The sequence below is a fragment of the Odocoileus virginianus genome, chromosome 13 (genome assembly GCF_023699985.2).
Source record: "Odocoileus virginianus isolate 20LAN1187 ecotype Illinois chromosome 13, Ovbor_1.2, whole genome shotgun sequence".
Lineage (NCBI taxonomy): Eukaryota > Metazoa > Chordata > Mammalia > Artiodactyla > Cervidae > Odocoileus > Odocoileus virginianus.
In genome coordinates this window covers 19,213,694-19,232,067 of record NC_069686.1, presented here as the reverse complement: position 1 = coordinate 19,232,067, position 18,374 = coordinate 19,213,694, and the positions used below count along the sequence as shown (strand labels likewise).

General features: G+C 47.2%; 1 protein-coding gene across 2 annotated transcripts in view; it reads left to right on the top strand.

Annotated features, from left to right (window-relative positions):
- The window catches only part of GAD1 (glutamate decarboxylase 1), a 40,322-nt gene that overhangs the window by 2,227 nt on the left and 19,721 nt on the right, over positions 1–18,374 (top strand). For both annotated transcript variants that reach the window (XM_070476041.1, XM_020900507.2), the window contains 5 exons: positions 64–208; positions 3,386–3,448; positions 9,595–9,753; positions 11,117–11,359; positions 14,379–14,469. In XM_070476041.1, coding sequence (XP_070332142.1) covers positions 127–208; positions 3,386–3,448; positions 9,595–9,753; positions 11,117–11,359; positions 14,379–14,469 — 638 coding nt within the window. In that variant the 5' untranslated portion in view covers positions 64–126. The remainder of the gene's footprint in view (positions 1–63; positions 209–3,385; positions 3,449–9,594; positions 9,754–11,116; positions 11,360–14,378; positions 14,470–18,374) is intronic.

Sequence of the window (18,374 nt, the reverse complement as noted above, 5' to 3'; positions counted from 1 at the left end):
ATCACCTCCCGCGCGCCTGGACCCCGGAAGCCCTCCCCATACAGCTCTCGCTTCTCTTTGCAGCCTTTTCTAGTGCCCGACTGGCCGAGGACCCCGGACAGCAGAGGCGTCGGGACGACCGAGCTGATGGCGTCTTCGACCCCTTCTTCGTCCGCAACCTCCTCGAACGCGGGAGCGGACCCCAATACTACCAACCTGCGCCCCACAAGTAGGTCCTGCTCCAGTTTCCTATCAAATGGACTGTAGGAAAGATGGGGGCGCTGGGACCTGAGGAGTCTGCGCTGGCGGAAAGGGAAAGGGGAGCGCGGAGATGATGGAGGCTAGAAAGAAATGGAGCCCTGACCCAGGTCCCAACCAAAGGTCGTTCGACTGCCAGGGATGCTAGATGATTCCAGGGCGCTAAGAGAGTGGGAACCACGCAGGGTCGGAGCGGCGGCTGAAGGACGCGCGGTGAGAGTGTTGTTTTTGTTGTGTTGTGTTGTGTTGTGTATGGTTTCTTTGCTAGGTGACACGACCGGGGTCGGTGCGCCGGGCTGTGTGAGGAGCTGGGAGACTCTAGCTTTCGTTGAGCCGAGATCTGACCCCTCCCCCTCTGCCTTTCCCCCTGAAAGTCTATAATCAGCGGAAATTTCGACGTTAATTGCAGCTTTTAGAAAACTCGGGGTCCCTAATTGCTCCAAATTTGAGTCGAGCTATTGACGAGTGAGGGAGAAGCCAGTGGCGAAAAAAGAGCATAAAACGTTCTGAGATTAAGCCTCGACATTTTAGACAATTAATTACATTTCAGAGAAATGTAAAAAAAAAAAAAAAAAGTGGGCCGCATTCTGAGTGGCAAGAAGTGGGGAACAAGGAGGAGCCCAGAAGGTTTGCCAGGCCAGCCTTTTCCGGGGCAGGAGACCTGTCAGCAGAGTACACCTCCCAAAGAGTGAAAGGGGGAACCAGATAAAAGGTGGCGGGAAGATTTATGCTTCCCTATCCCTAGCTCGGTGTGTCTCCTCAACCCATTTCTAGAATCTGGGCTTAATTCAGATGGATTTCCTACCTCTTTGTAGAGGTGGGAAGATGGAGAAATTGTTTTCCGTTTTCCACTTTAGATTGAAATGGTCTCCCTCAAAATCTATCAGCTCCAGAGAGTAAGGGCACCAGAATTTCTGTATAAAAAGCGGGCTTAGGGATGGTACTGTGATCGGAAAGAGGGCTCATTGCTTTGCTTTTATGGCACTTTCTATAAGCTTGAGAAAACATCAATTGTTCTCAACAAGGAAGGTTGGCAGGGTGGGGGGAGGAGGGAGTGGTCAGGTAAACACTTTATCCTACCCATAGGTGCTGCCCTTGGCTTCTTGGCAGGCGACCTCCTCTTAAATTTTTAGACTGCTTTCCAGTTCCCTTTGCAGCTCCAATGCCCCACCCCCAGGGAAGCTACAATTACCCACACAATAAAGAGGGACTCAAGAGAGCCGCCAGCCTTGGTCGCTTGTGAGCCACACACTGGCCACCGGAGCTGCTCAGAACAGTCCGAGAGAAACACGAGGCTTTAGTGCCTTTGTCTGTTGCTGTGGCACAGATGGATTCCTTTTCCAGTTCTCTCCACATTTCCCGCCCCTTTTCTGCTGCCTTGGCAAGGGTGGGTATCCGTAGTGTTCATCCACCCTCGCGTCCTGCACCCCCAGCATGCCCCTACTTCCCAGAGGCAGCCCCCAGTGGAGCCCATGTGCCCAACCCCAGGTCCAGACCCACTAGAGGCACTGACCTGAATTCGTTCTTGGCCTGGAGGCCGCGCCAAGGCAGAGGGAAGATCCTGAAACACAGGTTCTGAGAAGCACCTGTCTTGTTTCCTGCCCCAACAGCCCAGCCGAGGTGTGAGCATCCCAGGCTGCGTTCACTCACCTGGCACTCTACCCAGTCTCGCTCCGCTTTTCTGTTCCTCCAAGGTCTCCTGGGAAGTGGCTTTGCTTAATTCACACAATCTTATACAACCTCTTGCTCCAGCGACCCCGCCTCTTTGCCCTAGACCACTCAGTCTTCCCTGCATCAAAGGGGCTCTCTCACTTCCTCTTCCCATCTCATTCCCTTTCTTTCACTGTAATCCCCAACTCTAAAAGGCAGTGCAATGGGTCTGAACTCCAACGCCATAGCTGAGTGACCTTGGAAAACGCTCCTCACCTCTCTGAGCCTCAATGTTATTATTTGTAAAATGAGTCTTAGATTAACACTCCTCTTGCTTTATAGGGTTCTGAGGATTCGGTGGGATGGCGTTTAAACTGGAAGCACTGTTCCGGGTGGAAATAGCTCTTTACCTTAAAGGTGTTGTTACTGGGGTTTAGCTTTCGCACTGATTTACTGTCTGTTGCAGGAACTCCATCTGTGACACGCTGTCTCACTGACATCGGGCTAGTTCCTCTCCCGGCTGAGGCTCTGTTGTGCCTCGGTTTTAATGGATGTCACTCTCCTTATCGCAGCCAACATTCGCGACGGGCTGAAGGCACCGGCCCGGGTGGGGGATGGGAGGGACTAGAGACGCCTTGTTGTGAGAAGTCTGAGGGGAATTTCTCGCTAGGCCCACCACACCAGGTCGCATGCGGGCTCCTCAGGCACCCCTGTACTCCTGGATGGAAGTTGAACCCTGAAGGCAGGATAGACACTGAGGTGTCTGAGAATACCGCAGTTCCTGAGTCCCCGATTTAGACCTCGAAAGAAAGTGTCTGATTGCCTTTACTTCTAGAGATGCCGGAGGGAAGGGTTAATGAGGAGCGGGTTAGGAAGAGGGGGCAGGGGATGAAGACCCCAGGCGCACTATTGTCTACTGACTCCCCCAGCCCCACTCAGGAGCAGCCAAGCGAGCCCGATCATCTAGTCAAATACTATTTTTCACCCAATTAATTCCTGAACTCTTCCGCGACCCCATTTCATGCCAGTTTATTTTAAGCTGCCACTCGGCTGGAGACCCGCCAGGAAATTATGAGACGCATTGGTCCCAGATGTCTCTTGTGTTCCCTTTCCGGGCTGCTGTGGTCGCCCTTCGAGTCTGCGGGGCAGAGACCGAGGGACAGGGCCTGCGGGTGGGTGCTGGGCAACTGAGGCGCCAGCCCTGTCCCGCTCCGCGACCCCTCGGCGGCTACCCGACTCGAATGGCTGGGGTCGCTTGGAGGCCCAGCAGAGCGCTGTTTCCTCTCTGAAGTAGAATCGGAAAGGGAGTGTGGTGGGTTCTCTGAGGGCACGAGTCTCCCTGTCAGCCCAAAGGTCAGACTCTTAGCTCGTTGGAGAAAGAGCTATTTAATGAGGCGCACTGGCAAAGACCGGCCCCCACCGTCCCCAGAACACCTTTGCCTTCGACCGGGTCCCGGACTGTCGGAGCCTCACTGAACGCACGTCTCTTGCTTTCTAGCGTATGACACCTGGTGCGGCGTGGCCCATGGATGCACCAGAAAACTGGGGCTGAAGATCTGCGGTGAGTGAAAGGGCCCGCTGGGGCCCCAAAGGGCTTCGACGCGAGCAAGCTTGGCGGGTTTGGGAGAGAAGGATGTACGCGGAAGGGAATCCTGGCTTCTGAATGTTTTCGGAAGTGTCTACAGCCCCGACGCCAGGCGGAGAGGCTCCTCTGCGGGTCTTGACCTTTCTCTGTCCTCTCCTGACCTGTTCCCAAGGGATCTTTTCCGATAGGGTCCTGGGGTCGGGGCTCCCCTGGCTGGGGACGAGCGTAGCGCCCCAGCACTACAGTCTCGCTCTTCGTGCCCCGCGCTGGGGCAGTTCTGACCGGAGCGCTCGGCCTGAGTGTCGCGAAGGTGGAGTAAAAAGGTCTGGCTTTCCTGGAGAGCAGGCCCAAGGCGAGACACACGGCTAAGACGGTGGCTAACGCGTCGTACCTCTTCCTCCTCGACCATTGCGGGTTGAAAGTGGGCTTCTCGGCTGGACATTTTTGCCCCGAGATGTCGAAACGGATTCAGATTGCTTTCTTTGAGGCCTTGGAGGCCTAAAGAAAGGATTGCCTGCAGCCCTAGGTGACCTGCCTGGAGGAGGTGCGGACAGTGCAAGCCAGAGGTTTTGCAGAGCTTGCCCTTGAAGGGAGAGGCGGGAAGGGAAAAGGGGATAAGGGGGCGTGGGGCCGAGAGAGGGAAAGAGGGGGTGTCGGGCACGATTCGTCAGAGATAAAGGAAAATAGATCTGGAAGCTGGAGGGGACGAAAGAACAGCTCTCCAGAGATGTGAGGATCTGAAATGAAAACGCCCAAGGGGGTGTGATTTTTTTTTTTTTTTTTTTTTTAAGGAAAAAAAGATTTGTTCGAAGGGACACAGCTGAGTGGCTCCGGCTGAACAATGAGGACTTGCTTTCCTTGCTACATTTCACCGTCTAAAATCTCTAGCCTTATCTGGTCCAGAAAATACGGACGTCCCCGGGCAGGGGCTGGAGGGGCGGGGGAAGATTAACGAGGGGCTTATTAAAAGGCAGTCCCTCAGCTGCTGCGCCCGGGAGATAGCGGCGGCGCAGGCGTGGGCGCGTGCGCCCACGCAGCCCGGCCAGCGCCCGGGGGCAGGCCAGCGAGCCCGTGGCCTCCGGGACAGAGCTTCCCGGGGCCCTACATCCCGGGGCCCCAGGGCGGCGGCAGTTGGTGGCCTGAGCGAGAAGGCTTATTTAGCAGTTTCTGGGAGAAACCCACTCTCCCCTGCCCGACCGCGCGGCGCCCTCCCTGCGATTCTGGGGCTCCGTCCCCTTGATCCGAGGAGCAGCAATTACGGCGAGGAAGGGTTGCTCAACTCCAGGACCTAGGCGTCCTGCGGGGAAAGCCCAGCCTTGGGTTTGGCCCTCTCCCCTGCACGCGAGTCCCGGGCCGCGTCCCCGCGCGGGGGCAGCAGGCGGCGGCCGAGCTTTGTTCTATAAATAACCCCCTCCCCCCGCCGCCATTCCCGACTTAATAGCCCGTTTCGCGCCAGGTCCCTTCGGCGGCCGTGGCGCTCGGCTTCGTCAGCCGTCATTGTCATGCAGCTGGGCAAGCAGAACTGAGCGGGCCCTGGGCTCCCGCCACTGTCTAGGACGGGGGTGCGGGCGGCTGGGGCCGAGGGCTGCTTTCCCGGCTGTTCAAGCTTTGCCTGGAGGGCAGCCTTCGTCCATCCCGGTCCTGGCTTCCTGGCCTCGGTCCTGGGCGTTGCCCTCTGCTGCCCCGACTGCAGCCCCTCGGAGTCTGGGAGAAAAAAAGAAATCTAAGCGCTGCTTCGGGAGACACACCCGAAGTGCCCCCGAAAGGGTAGCGGTGCGGGAGCGTCCCTGGATCTGGGATTAGGTGTCCTGGAACTGGGTCCGCGAACTGGGGAGTAGAGGCTTGCATTAACTTACCCGGAAGAGGAGCTCTGGCGGAATTTGGGGACTACCATCCTCAGGGAGTTTCTTCTGTTTTCACCCTCCTCCCCAAGACTAATTTCAAGAAAGTTGCAACCCCTGTAACAGAGGGCTGGCAGCTTGCCCACGGGAAACTGGCTTCTGCTAGTATGCAAGCTTTGGGGGCCACAGGCTAGAAGGCTTTACAATACGTTCGATTCCGAAAGGAAACACCAATTGGATTTGTTTTTCCGTACTTTGAGTCAGCTTGGGCTTTCCATTTTAGTCTAGTTCCCGGAGGCAAAGTACAGTCTTTGGTTTGACCTGAATCCGCAGCCGGTCCCCTCCTCCACACACAGATACCCACCCCGCTTTCATCCCATGCCTTCATAGGCTTGAAAGGTGCCGTCTTGGCCTGACACTATCCAGGTTGGTTTGACCTTTCACCTTAAGATAGTTGAGTGGACTAATGGTCATCTTCTCATTTCCAAATCCGTTGCCCTGGGTAATCCCCATTAAACGTTTCAGTGCCTTGCCAAGATTCAACCCCTTCCACTCTCCTATCCCCTCTCCTGGATCCCCACCCCCAACCAGAAAAACAAAGCTGCTAGGAAGGCCCCTGGTCTCACCGGTGGGACCCTTAGTTCTGGAGGCAGAATCGCCTGGGAGAGCAGTCAGCCAGGAGAAACCCCAGAACTTGTCAAGAGGTGGAGAGCAGGGTGGTTACAGGCATGATGGTGTGACCTAAATAGGAGATACAGGGAGCCACGAGTTCTGTTCTGCTCTGCTGACTTATTGGTGAGTGCTTGGGCATCAACCACTGCTTTATGCCGAGCTCCCAAACTGGCTCCCAGTTACAGCCCCTGAGCTGTTTTATTTAGCCCCATGCAGTGTGTTGACATGTGTGTTTTATTTTGCATCAGTCACCAGCTTTTAAACATAGATTTCAATTTCTCTGTACTTATGGTTTTTTGAAACTAAAAAAAAGTGTTTGAGCTGGGGGAGAGATCTGGCAGGGTACTCATATCCCAGAGAAATCAGGAAAAGAGCCCCTTCCTCTAGGGAGATGCAATTCCACGCTGTAGCATGGGCTTGGGCTTCAGGCCTCACTTGCTCCCTTGGCCAGGTGAGCCTTATGCCAGGCTCAGTTCAAAGCCCCACTAGGAAACAGCCAGCTTGAACCCAGCGCTCTCCAATTCCCCACATTTCCCTCCAACTCCCGGGGCTGATTGGGCCTTTGAGTTTGGGGTCAGCTGTGAGGAACCAGCAGCAGAGCCCAGAGAGGCCCCACTGAGGCAAGTGGAAGAGAGCCGAAGCTGCGGTCAGCTCTGATCAGTTGTAGCGTCTCTTTGCCTCCTAAGATTGTTAAAGTGAAGTTGCTCAGTCGTGTCCGACTCTTTGCCACCCCATGGGCTGTAGCCTACCAGGCTCCTCAGTCCGTGGAATTTTCCAGGCAAGAGTACTGGAGTGGGTTGCCATTTCCTTCTCCAGGGGATCTTCCCAACCCAGGGATCGAACCTGGGTCTCCCGCACTGCAGGCAGACACTTTACTGTCTGATCCATCAGGGAAGCCCCAGTTATTCACAGGCTTAAAGTGAGTGAAAGTCGTTCAGTTGTGTCTGACTCTTTGTGACCCCATGGACTATACAGTTCATGAAATTCTCCAGGCCACAATACTGGAGTGAGTATTTCCTTCTCCAGGGATCTTCCCCACCCAGGTATCAAACCCAGATCTCCTGCATTGCAGGCAGATTCTTTACAGTCTGAGCCACCAGGGAAACCAGGTCCTTATAGCTGAGATACAGAGCAAAAAGGAGTACAATTTGCATCAGTCTCAAGGGCCTCTGAGGGGCTTCTGAGACCTCTTGCTAGCCAGGGAGATTGTCAAAGCACTAACCTCAGTGTTCTTGAGGACATTGTCCAGTACCCCCATCATCCTTGGAGAAGCATACAGTTCCTTCCAGAACCTCTCAGAACCCAGAGAGGCTGGGGTTATTGACCTTCTCTTGAGGCTTCCAATATTTTAGAAAACATATACCTTCCCAAAGAAGTATTATTCTGAAAATCATATCCATTAAATGTTTATACTAGCAAATTAATGGCTTTTATCACAGATTATAATGTGGTATTGGCTCAGATGGTAAAGAATCCGCCTGCAATGCAGGAGACCTGGGTTCGATCCGTGAGTTGGGAGGATCCCCTGGAGAAGGGAATGGCTACCGACTTCAGTATTCTGGCCTGGAGCATTCCATGGACAGAGGAGCCTGGCAGGCTACAATCCATGGGGTTGCAAAGAGCTGGACACGACTGAATGACTTTCACCTTCGTAATATAGTATAAGTTGTGCTATGCATAAGATAATTACAAGATGTATAGAACACACTAGTTCCTAGCACACTCCAGGAAGTGTGGTTCAGGAATGGGATGCAGGTTTAAAGTTGCATTGTAATTGTCATCTTCCATTCCTATCAAGATACCTCTGGGATTACCTGTGTCAAGAACTCCTTTGGAGATAATACCCAAAGCCCAAATGCAGGTCCTGGTCCTTCCCCAGAGGAAAGGAGATGCTCAGGGGTTTCAAGGCAGAGAATTTTCCAGGAGTGAGTCAGAGCCAACCAGAAGTCAGAGACCTGGAGAGCAGGAGTTCAGCAAGGCAGGGCCTCATCTCCATTAGGGCACATGGACATGGTCTTTTCGGCCTGAGAGATTCCACAGCTGCCAGTTCTGAGTGTAGGCAAGCAGTCTTACCCAGAAGCCAGGTGATTCTGCACCCCTCTGGTAAATGAATGAGGGCTTCTGGTTTTGGACTCTAAGGGTTTGAAGGAGGAATTCAGAAAGTAGGAGAAGAGGTTAGGGAGAAGATGCAACCCCCATCTTCATATCTAAGTGTGGAGCTCTGTTATAGTGTATCCCCATCCTTGTGGTGTCCTTTAGAGCTTTAGTGATACGTTTAAAAAGTGCTGGGAACAGTGAAAGGCCTGGTGCCTCTGCCTTTCTATTCTTCCCTCCAAAAATAGACCCTGCTCCTGCATGTGGGAGGATTCTAATCACCCCAGCCTTCCCCCTGCATCCCTCCTTCCTCCACCCCTCCCCACTGAAGTGCAGTCCTGGGGAAGTAAAGCTGAATTTCCCAGAATAACTTGCCTCTCTTCCAACCTCTTGGGACTTTCCTCCAAGCCTGCCTTGTGACATTTGTGACACCCCGAGGATCTTGGAATCTACAAATATAGCTTTTTCTTGGGGTCACCAAGAAACTTAGAACTTTCTTCCTCTTTTCAGGGTGTTGTATTTCTAAGATTGAGACTGAATTGGAGGAGATGAGGGAAGGAACAGAAGCAGGGATGGGTGGAGGTACTGAGGGAGGAAATAGTGCTCTTGGCTGGCAGAGTCTCCAGCCCTTTCAGCTCAGCCTGCTTCTGAGTTTGCTGCTGGTAATGTTTGCACTGCTCTCCTCAAGCAGGAGAGCATTCCACCCCTTCTGAGGGGCAGAGGGGAGGGCTTTGATTCCCATCCTGGACTCAGAGTTCATCTCCATGGAGTTCTTCTCAATTTATTACATTGTTGGTCACCAGCTGCCAAACTGTAAGCTCCTGGAGAAGAGGGAATCGCTCTCATTTACCTGTATCTGTCCACCATCCTAAATGCTTAGCTTACGTCCTTTTCCACAATAGGTGCTGAATAAGTATTTATAGAATTAGATGTCACCACACATAAAATTTTAGGCTTTCTTGTCTCTCCAATACCTTTATTTAAGAGGGGGAGGGTACAGGGAAACCTGTACTTTAGGTTTGGGTCAGAAAAATTAAACTTACATTCAACCCTGGTAGCGTTTACCTGGTGTACCCAAGGAAAGCACCTTCTCCAGTTCTCAATGCTGGTCCTCACCTCCTCCTCCCTCTGGTTGCACAGCCCATCAACCCAATACTGGCAGCATCCTCTCTGTTTGCATCCCTTCCCTTAAAACCCCATCCTGGGGCTGGTTACTGGAATGGAAGCTGTCCAATTGACTTAATTCTGCGTTCACTGTCATGTTCAGAGAGGAGAATGGGCTTCACTTACTGTTTTTCTCTCTTGCATGACTGGGTCTGTGCCACTGATGACTCTTGACACTGCCCCCTCCCCGCCTGAAGGCGAGCAGTGCCAGAGCCCATTGAAAACACAGACATGCGGCTTCTTCTCAGGGGGTGCGAGCATCCTGCTTGGAGAGTCAACCTGGGCCGGCAGCTAATCCTGTGAGGCTGGGAGTTCGGTGCCCTTCCTCTGACCCAGCTTCTTGTGCTACAGGCTTCTTGCAGAGGACCAACAGCCTGGAAGAGAAGAGCAGGCTTGTGAGCGCCTTCAAGGAGAGGCAGTCCTCCAAGAACCTGCTTTCCTGTGAAAACAGTGACAAGGATGGCCGCTTCCGACGCACAGAGACAGACTTCTCCAACCTGTTTGCCCGAGGTACTCCCCACCCTTACCCCACCCTCACCCCACCCCCCCACCCCCAGTGCTAGCCAGTAGGCTCTTTATTGGAGTTTCTTTACTTTCTCCTAAAATTTTGCTGACCTTACCAAAAGAAGTTATTATTCCCTCTGAGGCATCATGAAACTGCTTTCCCAACATCTGTTTAGAATATTCTCCCTCCTTCCACACTGTCCAGGTAGCCATCATTCAAAAGCTGGATGAGGGCAATCAGTAAAACAATCAACTCTAAAGATACTTGCAGGGACAAATATAGATTCATAGACTCTGAAAATCCAGAACAAGCTTACATATAAGAAAATCCAGTGGTTCTCTTAATAGCATTTATGCTCCAAGGGTGGTGGCCACAACAACAAAATCGCCCTGTGGAAAGCTGTGTAACTGGGCCTCATGACCAAATTGCTGTCCTAAAGCTCATTTTTCTTTTGAAGATCTTTCAGTCACTATTGCTGCTCTACAACAATCTCAGCAGGTGCTTTCCCAGTCTTTCCTGATGAGCTCAAAGGTAAACCCATCACCACACCCTTCCATGAACTCCCCACAAGCCACGGAGGCCAAACCGGAACAGTAAACAAGACTCACAAAATATGAGAGGGATAATCTGAAGATTAGACAAAGAACTGAATAGACAAAGAACATCATTACAGCCAGCCTGATCTTGAGCTATGACTGACAGCTTCAGCTTTTCTCCATGGCTGCCTCGCCCGTCTGACTCTGCCTAACAAAAGTTGAAACACAGAGTCATGTCCTGGCATCCCAGAGGCTGAGCTGCAAAGGATAAGGTCAAGAGACAGGCAGGAGTTCCCTCTCTCACCCTCCTAAGCCTCATCTTTCAGTTCTCATTTTTAGTCTAAGGACATAAAGAACCACCTTCCTCAGGGAGTCCTCAGCCTGTACCCACAGAAGCCTCACCTTCCACCAGCAATAGATCAAGCACATCATAATAACACTGAACCAAAAGCCCAGTGTCTGTGCCAGATGTACAGAGACATACCTGGTACTAGGGCAGCAAGACAGAAGCCCTGTACATCACACGCCTGACAGGTGCCCAAATGAATAACAGTGGTATTGAGCAGTGGTAGGCTGCTCATGACTTCTCAAAGCTTTCTATTTATGAGCATATTAACTGTCAGAAAGTTGTGAACTCCCAGGGAGTATAAGCAACACTTCTGTGTATATGATTAGGTACATTTTTCTGCAAAGATGGTACAACAGATAATGCACATATGTATCCTGGAAGGAAATTAGGCCTATCAAGATATCATGGATATTAGGGATTTCTAAGCTGAGGGAATCCAGATAGGAGTCAGGTGACAACCACTCATTGACTTTTCCCCCGCAGATCTGCTTCCAGCTAAGAACGGGGAGGAGCAAACTGTGCAGTTCCTGTTGGAGGTGGTGGACATACTCCTCAACTATGTCCGTAAGACGTTCGATCGCTCCACCAAAGTGCTGGACTTCCACCACCCCCACCAGCTGCTGGAAGGCATGGAGGGCTTCAACTTGGAACTCTCTGACCACCCCGAGTCCCTGGAGCAGATCCTGGTTGACTGCAGAGACACCCTGAAATATGGGGTCCGCACAGGTAATGTGGATGGCCAAGTGGACCTGCAGAAGCACATTTGCCCTGCAGCAGACCTTTGCCAATGGTCAGGATGTCAAAGTCATGTTGAAGGAGAAATACAGACCCTGGTGAAGGAAGCAGCAAAGTGCTCCCTAATTACAGAACCTTCAGAGGCACCAGCAGTTGGTGGAAGACCCAACCCTGGCCTTGTTATTATTTATTGTTGTAAAAGCATAGCATTATTTATTGTTGTAAAAATAGACTTAAAAGATACAGATACACGGTGTGTCAAGTTCTATATAGAGTTTCATTGTTGATTTTAGGTTATTCACAACCTAAAGAGAGCAGAATGGTCCACCCCTCAGTTCTTTTCTCTCTTCTGTTTTCATCCCTGCCTCATTTCTGATGAATCCTACACTTGCCTGTCCCTGAAACTGGGGAGAATTGGGCCCACTTCCTTTTCTTTCTATACTAGTTTCCTATGGCTGCTACAAACTGGGTCACTTAAGACAACAAATTTATATTCTCTCACAGTTCTGAATACTACAAGTTCAAGATCCAGGTGTCTGCAGGGCCATGCCATCCCTGAAGACTCTTGCGTAGGATCCATCCTCACCTCTTCCAGCATCTAGTTGTTGTGGGAATTCTCTGGCATTCCTTGTCTTGTAGATGCATCACTCAATCTTTGCTTTCACCTTCACATGACATTTTCCACGTGTGTGTGTCCAGATTTCTCTCTTCTTTGGATTAGGGGCTGCCCCAATCCAGTGCGGCCCCATCTTAACTTGTTTACATCCACAAAGACCCTATTTCCAAATGAAGTCACAGGAATCAGGGGTTAACACTTGAACGTGTCTTTTACGGGAAACAGTTCAACCCACTGCACCTTCTATTTTCCAGACCCCATGGTCACACATTTATACACTCTTCTCATTCTGTTCCATCCTGTGGAGTTTAGAGGTTCTGAGGCACCAAATGCTGTCTCCAGTGGGGAGCCCTGGAGGATAGCCTCTTTCCTCCTTTCTATGTTATAGGAGCTCTCTCTACTTGGTAATCCTGGCCAAAGTACCTCAAGTTCAGAGACTTTGGGGATCTCTGTCTGGCTCTTTCTAAGCCTAGGAATCAAGCAGTGGTTTCTTCTACCATCTTTCCCCGCTGCATCCTGGCTTTCCTGAGCTCTTGGGCAAACAGACGAACAGGAAATGGCAGTCCATGGCATAGTTGTCACCACAGGGAAGCCCCTGGGGCCATGACTGGTAGCATCTTGTTCTTTCTGTCTCTCTCTCTCCCCTTTATTATCTTGCTCACCCTTCCTAGTCACTTGAAGATGTGACTGGGGAGGGTGTGGCAATAGAGCTGAGTAAAACTACTGGATATTAAAAACAAGGGTTATAATGAAATAATGACGCTTGCCAAAGAATCTCAAACAGCTTTTGAAGTCTGCCAACACCACTGGTATAAGGGTAGCTTCCTTGAATAACGGCAAGATGGCCAAGACTCAATTATATTACAAAGTCTGCGTTTGATTTTTAAAGAAAAGTGTGCTCATCAGTTCAGTTATATCTCACCTTGGTCTGATGGTTAGTCTGTTCCTGGATATTGTTTCACTTTTGTCTGAGGGCATTTGTTAGTCTATATCCATCTTTTGTCTTTGCTATGCAACATGATTTGGATATATTGTCAACTGGTGTGATTGCATTTATTTATGTTTCAAACCTGTATTAAAATGAAATATTTGTTTTCAAGTGAGTATTAAATTATACATATGTACATACACACACACTTATTTAAATAGACTTCAACAAAATTAGTTATTTTGTTGGCACTGACATAAGTAGAACACAGTGAACTAGTTTAAGCTATTTAGAGTAATCTACATGAATGTCTGAAATCTGGCCTTGAACTTACCCTAAGCTTACTATTTATGCTTCTTTGATTTTCTCTAAAGATCAGTGTTATTTTTCAAGGACTCTTGGAGTGCAGAGATTGGTATATTTTGCTATAAGAAGTCCTAGTCCAGATGTTCTGAATGAGTCCTCGTCACATGGAGGGAAGGGCAGACTTTCAGAGAGAGGGACTTAGACCAAGAACATTCCAACATTAGCTCTCTGACAGTTATTTCAGAGGCACAAGCAGTTTCCGCTGGAAACGCAGCAGTCAGCACATCTTTCTAACACCAGTTCTCCGTCAGACACCCCTAGGTAATCTATCGTGATGGCTCCTTCATGACAGCCAAACCTTCTGTGTGGGGCTGAGCTTCCCGTGAAAGCCAAATTGGCCAAAATTTGGTAATAATCCTGAATTTGCCATTGCCGAGAACAAAGCCTGATAAAGCTTGTGGTGGGTTGAAAAGGGCTTTTGAGTTATACAATAATATAAATTATTCTACCAACAACTCAGTGAATGAATGAGGCTGTGTCTGCCCCTATTTCACAGAGCAGATGCCAGGTCACCTCAGCAACATATGTAGTTTAACAGTCACCCGACCATATGTGGGCAAAACACATCATTTTGGACTGACACAGAGGCCCAGAGAGTGATGGCATGCCTTGGCATCAGCTGCAGAGCTGGCATCAGCTCTATACGGGCATAGGCCCCCTCTGAGGCCTGCAGCCTCTTCTCCATGAGTATACCTTGACTTGGGGATTAAAAGCTTGAGATGTTAAATCAAAAATTGAAATATTTATGGAGAGAAATAGGACCACCACATCAAATTTGTATTTTTTAAAAAAAACACAGCAGCAGAGCTCATCTGGAAATCAACAAATAAGATACTGGACAGATTTTTCTTTTTATGACATTGGATTTTTAATTTAAAAGCATTATGCTTTAGAAACGTGAGTTTGAGAGATATCTTCAGTGCTAAGTGTTGATAAAGGGTGGGTCAACCTGCCCTTCCTTCAGTATTCTTGGGAAGCCCTGTTAGGCCATTGGGATGGAGGTCCCATCATTGTGGCCTAGTGGAGTGGACCTTTTGAATTGAAGATAGCTTGAAAAATCTGAATATGCCTTGATACTTGTCTGTTACTCACCTCTTTAGGTCATCCTCGATTTTTCAACCAGCTCTCCACAGGATTGGATATCATTGGTTTAGCTGGAGAGTGGCTGACATCAACTGCCAATACCAATATGTAAGTCCCACATATTACTTTCATGTAAGCAACCATGCTGTCTGAGTATGGCTTGTTGGGGTGAAAGTCCAATTCCAATGGTTCTATAAAAATTTTATTACATTTGCCTTAGTTGTCTTTTCTCTTAAAATCTTTTAGGTTTATCACAGTTCTGAATTAATGGTGGATGGTTGATTAACTATATTTTAATTTAATAATGCAGTTTAATAAGAACATGGTCATAAGAAGTAATAACCCTAACTTTTAAAGTTTAGTGTGAAACTTCATGTTAAAAGACTTAGCATTTCTTAATGATATGTTTAAAGAAGTCATGTTTTGGGGTATGATCTTGGTCCATTTTCCCACCCAAGCATGTTGCTCCTTATCATTTAGGTCATAGTTTCTTCAAAATTAAAGGGGACTATAAAGCCACAAACCAATTTGATCAGCCTATGCTCAACTAAAAGTTCTAAGACAATTAATGTAGTGATAGTCCTTTGAAATGAATTATATATTCATTTGAAAGGAATTGTATATTGCTTTGAAAGGAATTATATGTTCCTTTTAAAATAATTGGTTGTTTTTCTGAATGTGAAATATTTTTCATACTTATTTGAGTAGGCAAAGCCAAAGTCTTCCAAAGTCTTTGTTTGTTTCTAAGTTCTTGTAAATTTATTTGAAACTGACTCTAAAGTCCTGGTGGGTAGGAGGGGTGTGTGTGCAAGTAATATTTGGGTACTCTTCTGGTAATGAGCCCACCATTTCTTCTACATGCACATGCCCTCTCTGGAGACAAGGACAGATTACAGGTTGATGGAAAGTCATCATAACCTACTGAGTACTGTCTGTTCTTTAACTTTATGATAATGTTTGCCACTCTCTGTATATCCAGACAATGGTACCACATTCTATGAAAGTATCCAGAAGGAAATAATATGGTTATTACAATAATTTTTAAATGACTTTATAAAAGTTATATGGATTTTAGTCACTAGAAATATTTGGAAAATAACTATCTACTTTTAAAGTTCGTGGTAAAGTAGATTTGAAAAATAAATTTAGCTTAAAGAGTGGTATTATTTAAAAAGAGAAATTTCATTTGACATCAAGATAGAATGTAAGTTGTTACAGTTCTGGGTATTCTATTTTTCTTAAATAAACTACTACCAGCCACAAAGCCTGAAAGGGCATTTTAAACTTATATTGATTTGTGTGTGTTCCAAAGCTGTTTAATGCTATGACTCAAAATAATTAACTACATTCAGAAAAATTTATATTAATTAAGGATTCCTGCTTTGTTTATTAATTTAAAACAATGACAAAATTTTAAAAGCAAATGTGATGAGCAAGGCCATTAGTTCTAAAAGGCATGAAAGATTAAATTGATTGAAAAGCAAAATGGTTTTCCTACTCCCTGCTTGTAAATCAAGGTTAACTTCATGGATTGTCCATGTCGGATCACTGAGGCTCTGGAGAGCTGGGCGGAATTCAGGTCAAAGACACAGTCACCTGTATGATCTCCTGACAAAACCCCCTCTTCCAGTCTTCATAACTTTTGTGCTTTGTGAGATAAAAAACATATCAGCAAACATAGATATCATAATATACTAATTATAACTTGAAAAAGACACTAATGCTTAATTGAACATCTCATATTAAGGAATTATTTTAATTAGAAAGTTTAGCTTTTTAAAAGAAACCTAAGTATTTAGAAAATAAATGAGAAAAATAGAGTAAAAGGTATATACACATTAAGGCCCAAGGACCCTTAATTATATATAGGCACTGAATTCACTGTGTCTTTAAATGTGTTTTCTGTAGGCCTCTTGGCTGTGATATATATATATATATATATATATAGCTCAATCTCAAGGTAAATAAAAGAAATTCACCCTGTTGAACCATTTATGACCACATATTCTCCTAAAAGGCTTTCCTTTAACCAAGGAGATCTCACAAATTCTCATTTTTTTTTTTTTTTTGTATGTGTTCATAAAATCAAAGTCCCTTACTCTTCCCTTAGCTCAGCCATGAAATGCTAAAATATTGTCCAGCCATCTGAGGTCAAGGCCAGTCCAACTAAATGGCACATAGTAATTGCAGCTGTACTGAACAGTGGATATTTATAAAATATGATCCGATTCCAACAGATCGATCGCAAAGGTTATTTACAATTGTGAAATAGTTTCTGTCAGTTCTCAAGACAAGGCATTGTCTGAAGAAGTAATAACTATTATCTAGAAATTGTTCTAAGCCAGGTCCCCTGGAAGATCATGAAATGTGGCAGCACTGTCAGGAGCTTATGTAGAAATTTGCTCCCTTGTGACAATACCATCTCCAACTGGGAACAGTGTTCAAAATAAGTCTAGGAAAGAATGGCAAGAAGGTCTTTTCTGGCTGAGTAGGATTTAATTAGTGATATACTCATTTTTTGATCTGCAGTATTCATTGAGTTTGAGTGGCACTGGTAATAGAGAATAATAACTACATTCCTCAGTATAGTCTCTTTAAAAGAACTATCGAATGTCTCCATCCAAGTGACAAAGTATAAGGCGCCTGATGGTTAGAATAGAAGGAACATTCATGTTTATGCTTTCACACCTGCCTGTGCATTCAGCTAGGAGATCCATTCTTCCAAGCAAAGGACTCAGTGAAGATTCAAAGAAAACATCACCAGTGTGTAGCTGGTCACGGCATACACAGCTCTCTTCTTCCAAAACATGGCCACTGAGCACAACTGTGCAGGTTGAGCAGTGACCGGGTATAAACAACAGCCTGCCTTCAAGGACCTGATGACAATTCATAATCCCAGTGGCACGATCTATCACAGCCCTTTGTTGTGAGGTTATGATTTCAAGTATCTAGCACTTTATTTTCATAATAATTACAAAGAAGGAGTTTTCTATGCGAGTCATCCATCACTTTATACTGGTAGGCAGGTTGTTACAAAGGAGCCTGTAGTAAGTAGTTCTCGTTTGTCATAGAAAAGCAACTCTGATGTAAAGGACTTGGAATTCAGGCTGGAAAACACCCTAAATATGAGATCTTGGAACAGCTCACTGAATTTCTCTGAACCTCAGTTTCTTCTTCAGAAAAAAAAAAAAGAAGAATAATTATGTCCAGAGTAGTTCTGAAGCCTAACCAGGATACCAGTGTTAAGTGCCCAGTGTGTACAAGGTGCAATGCACCCCCCAGGAAAGGCAGCCACCCCACAGGTCACTGTTGTGCATCTGCAACCCCTCCCCACTTCAGCCTTCCCACTCTTTTTGTTTCTGTCTCTCATCATCTCTGGACATCAGAGGGGCTCACTAAGCTCCTTCTCAGGTGTGTTATCTTTTAAGGTAACTGCTATATCCATAAGGAGGATAAAATCTAAGAGGAGTGTCAAGTTAGTGAGTCAACATAGAAAATTGTTTCTTCCTCTCATTAAAATAGTTCCTGTCTTAGCAGTCACCAAGGACGCAGGGTCCTTGTGCCTTTCTGATCCATATTGAGGCATGTGGTTCTCATCTTCAGTATCCGCATCTTCATGGTGCAAGCTAGCTAGTGGAGTTCTAGCCATCACTTATATGTTCTAGATCTCAGGAAGCAGTGCAGGCAGAGAAAGGAAGGACAAAGGAAGGAAAGAAAGAAAAGGAGGAGCAAGAGCAAAAGGGAAACACACTCTTTGCTTCCAAGAACCTTCTCAGAAGCTCCATATGACATTTCTCATAGCATATCTTTAGCCAGAACTTAATCTCATGGTCACACCTAGAGAAGATAGAAAATAGTCTTTGATCTGAATGAATTGCAACCCCAAATAAAATTGAATGAAGTAAGGGAAATTTTTATATTGGTTAGCAACTGGCAGATCCTGCCACCAGAGAAAATCAGCTTAACAATCAGTTTGCCTTGGTTCAGATTTAAACCCATTGGGAAGGTGAGTT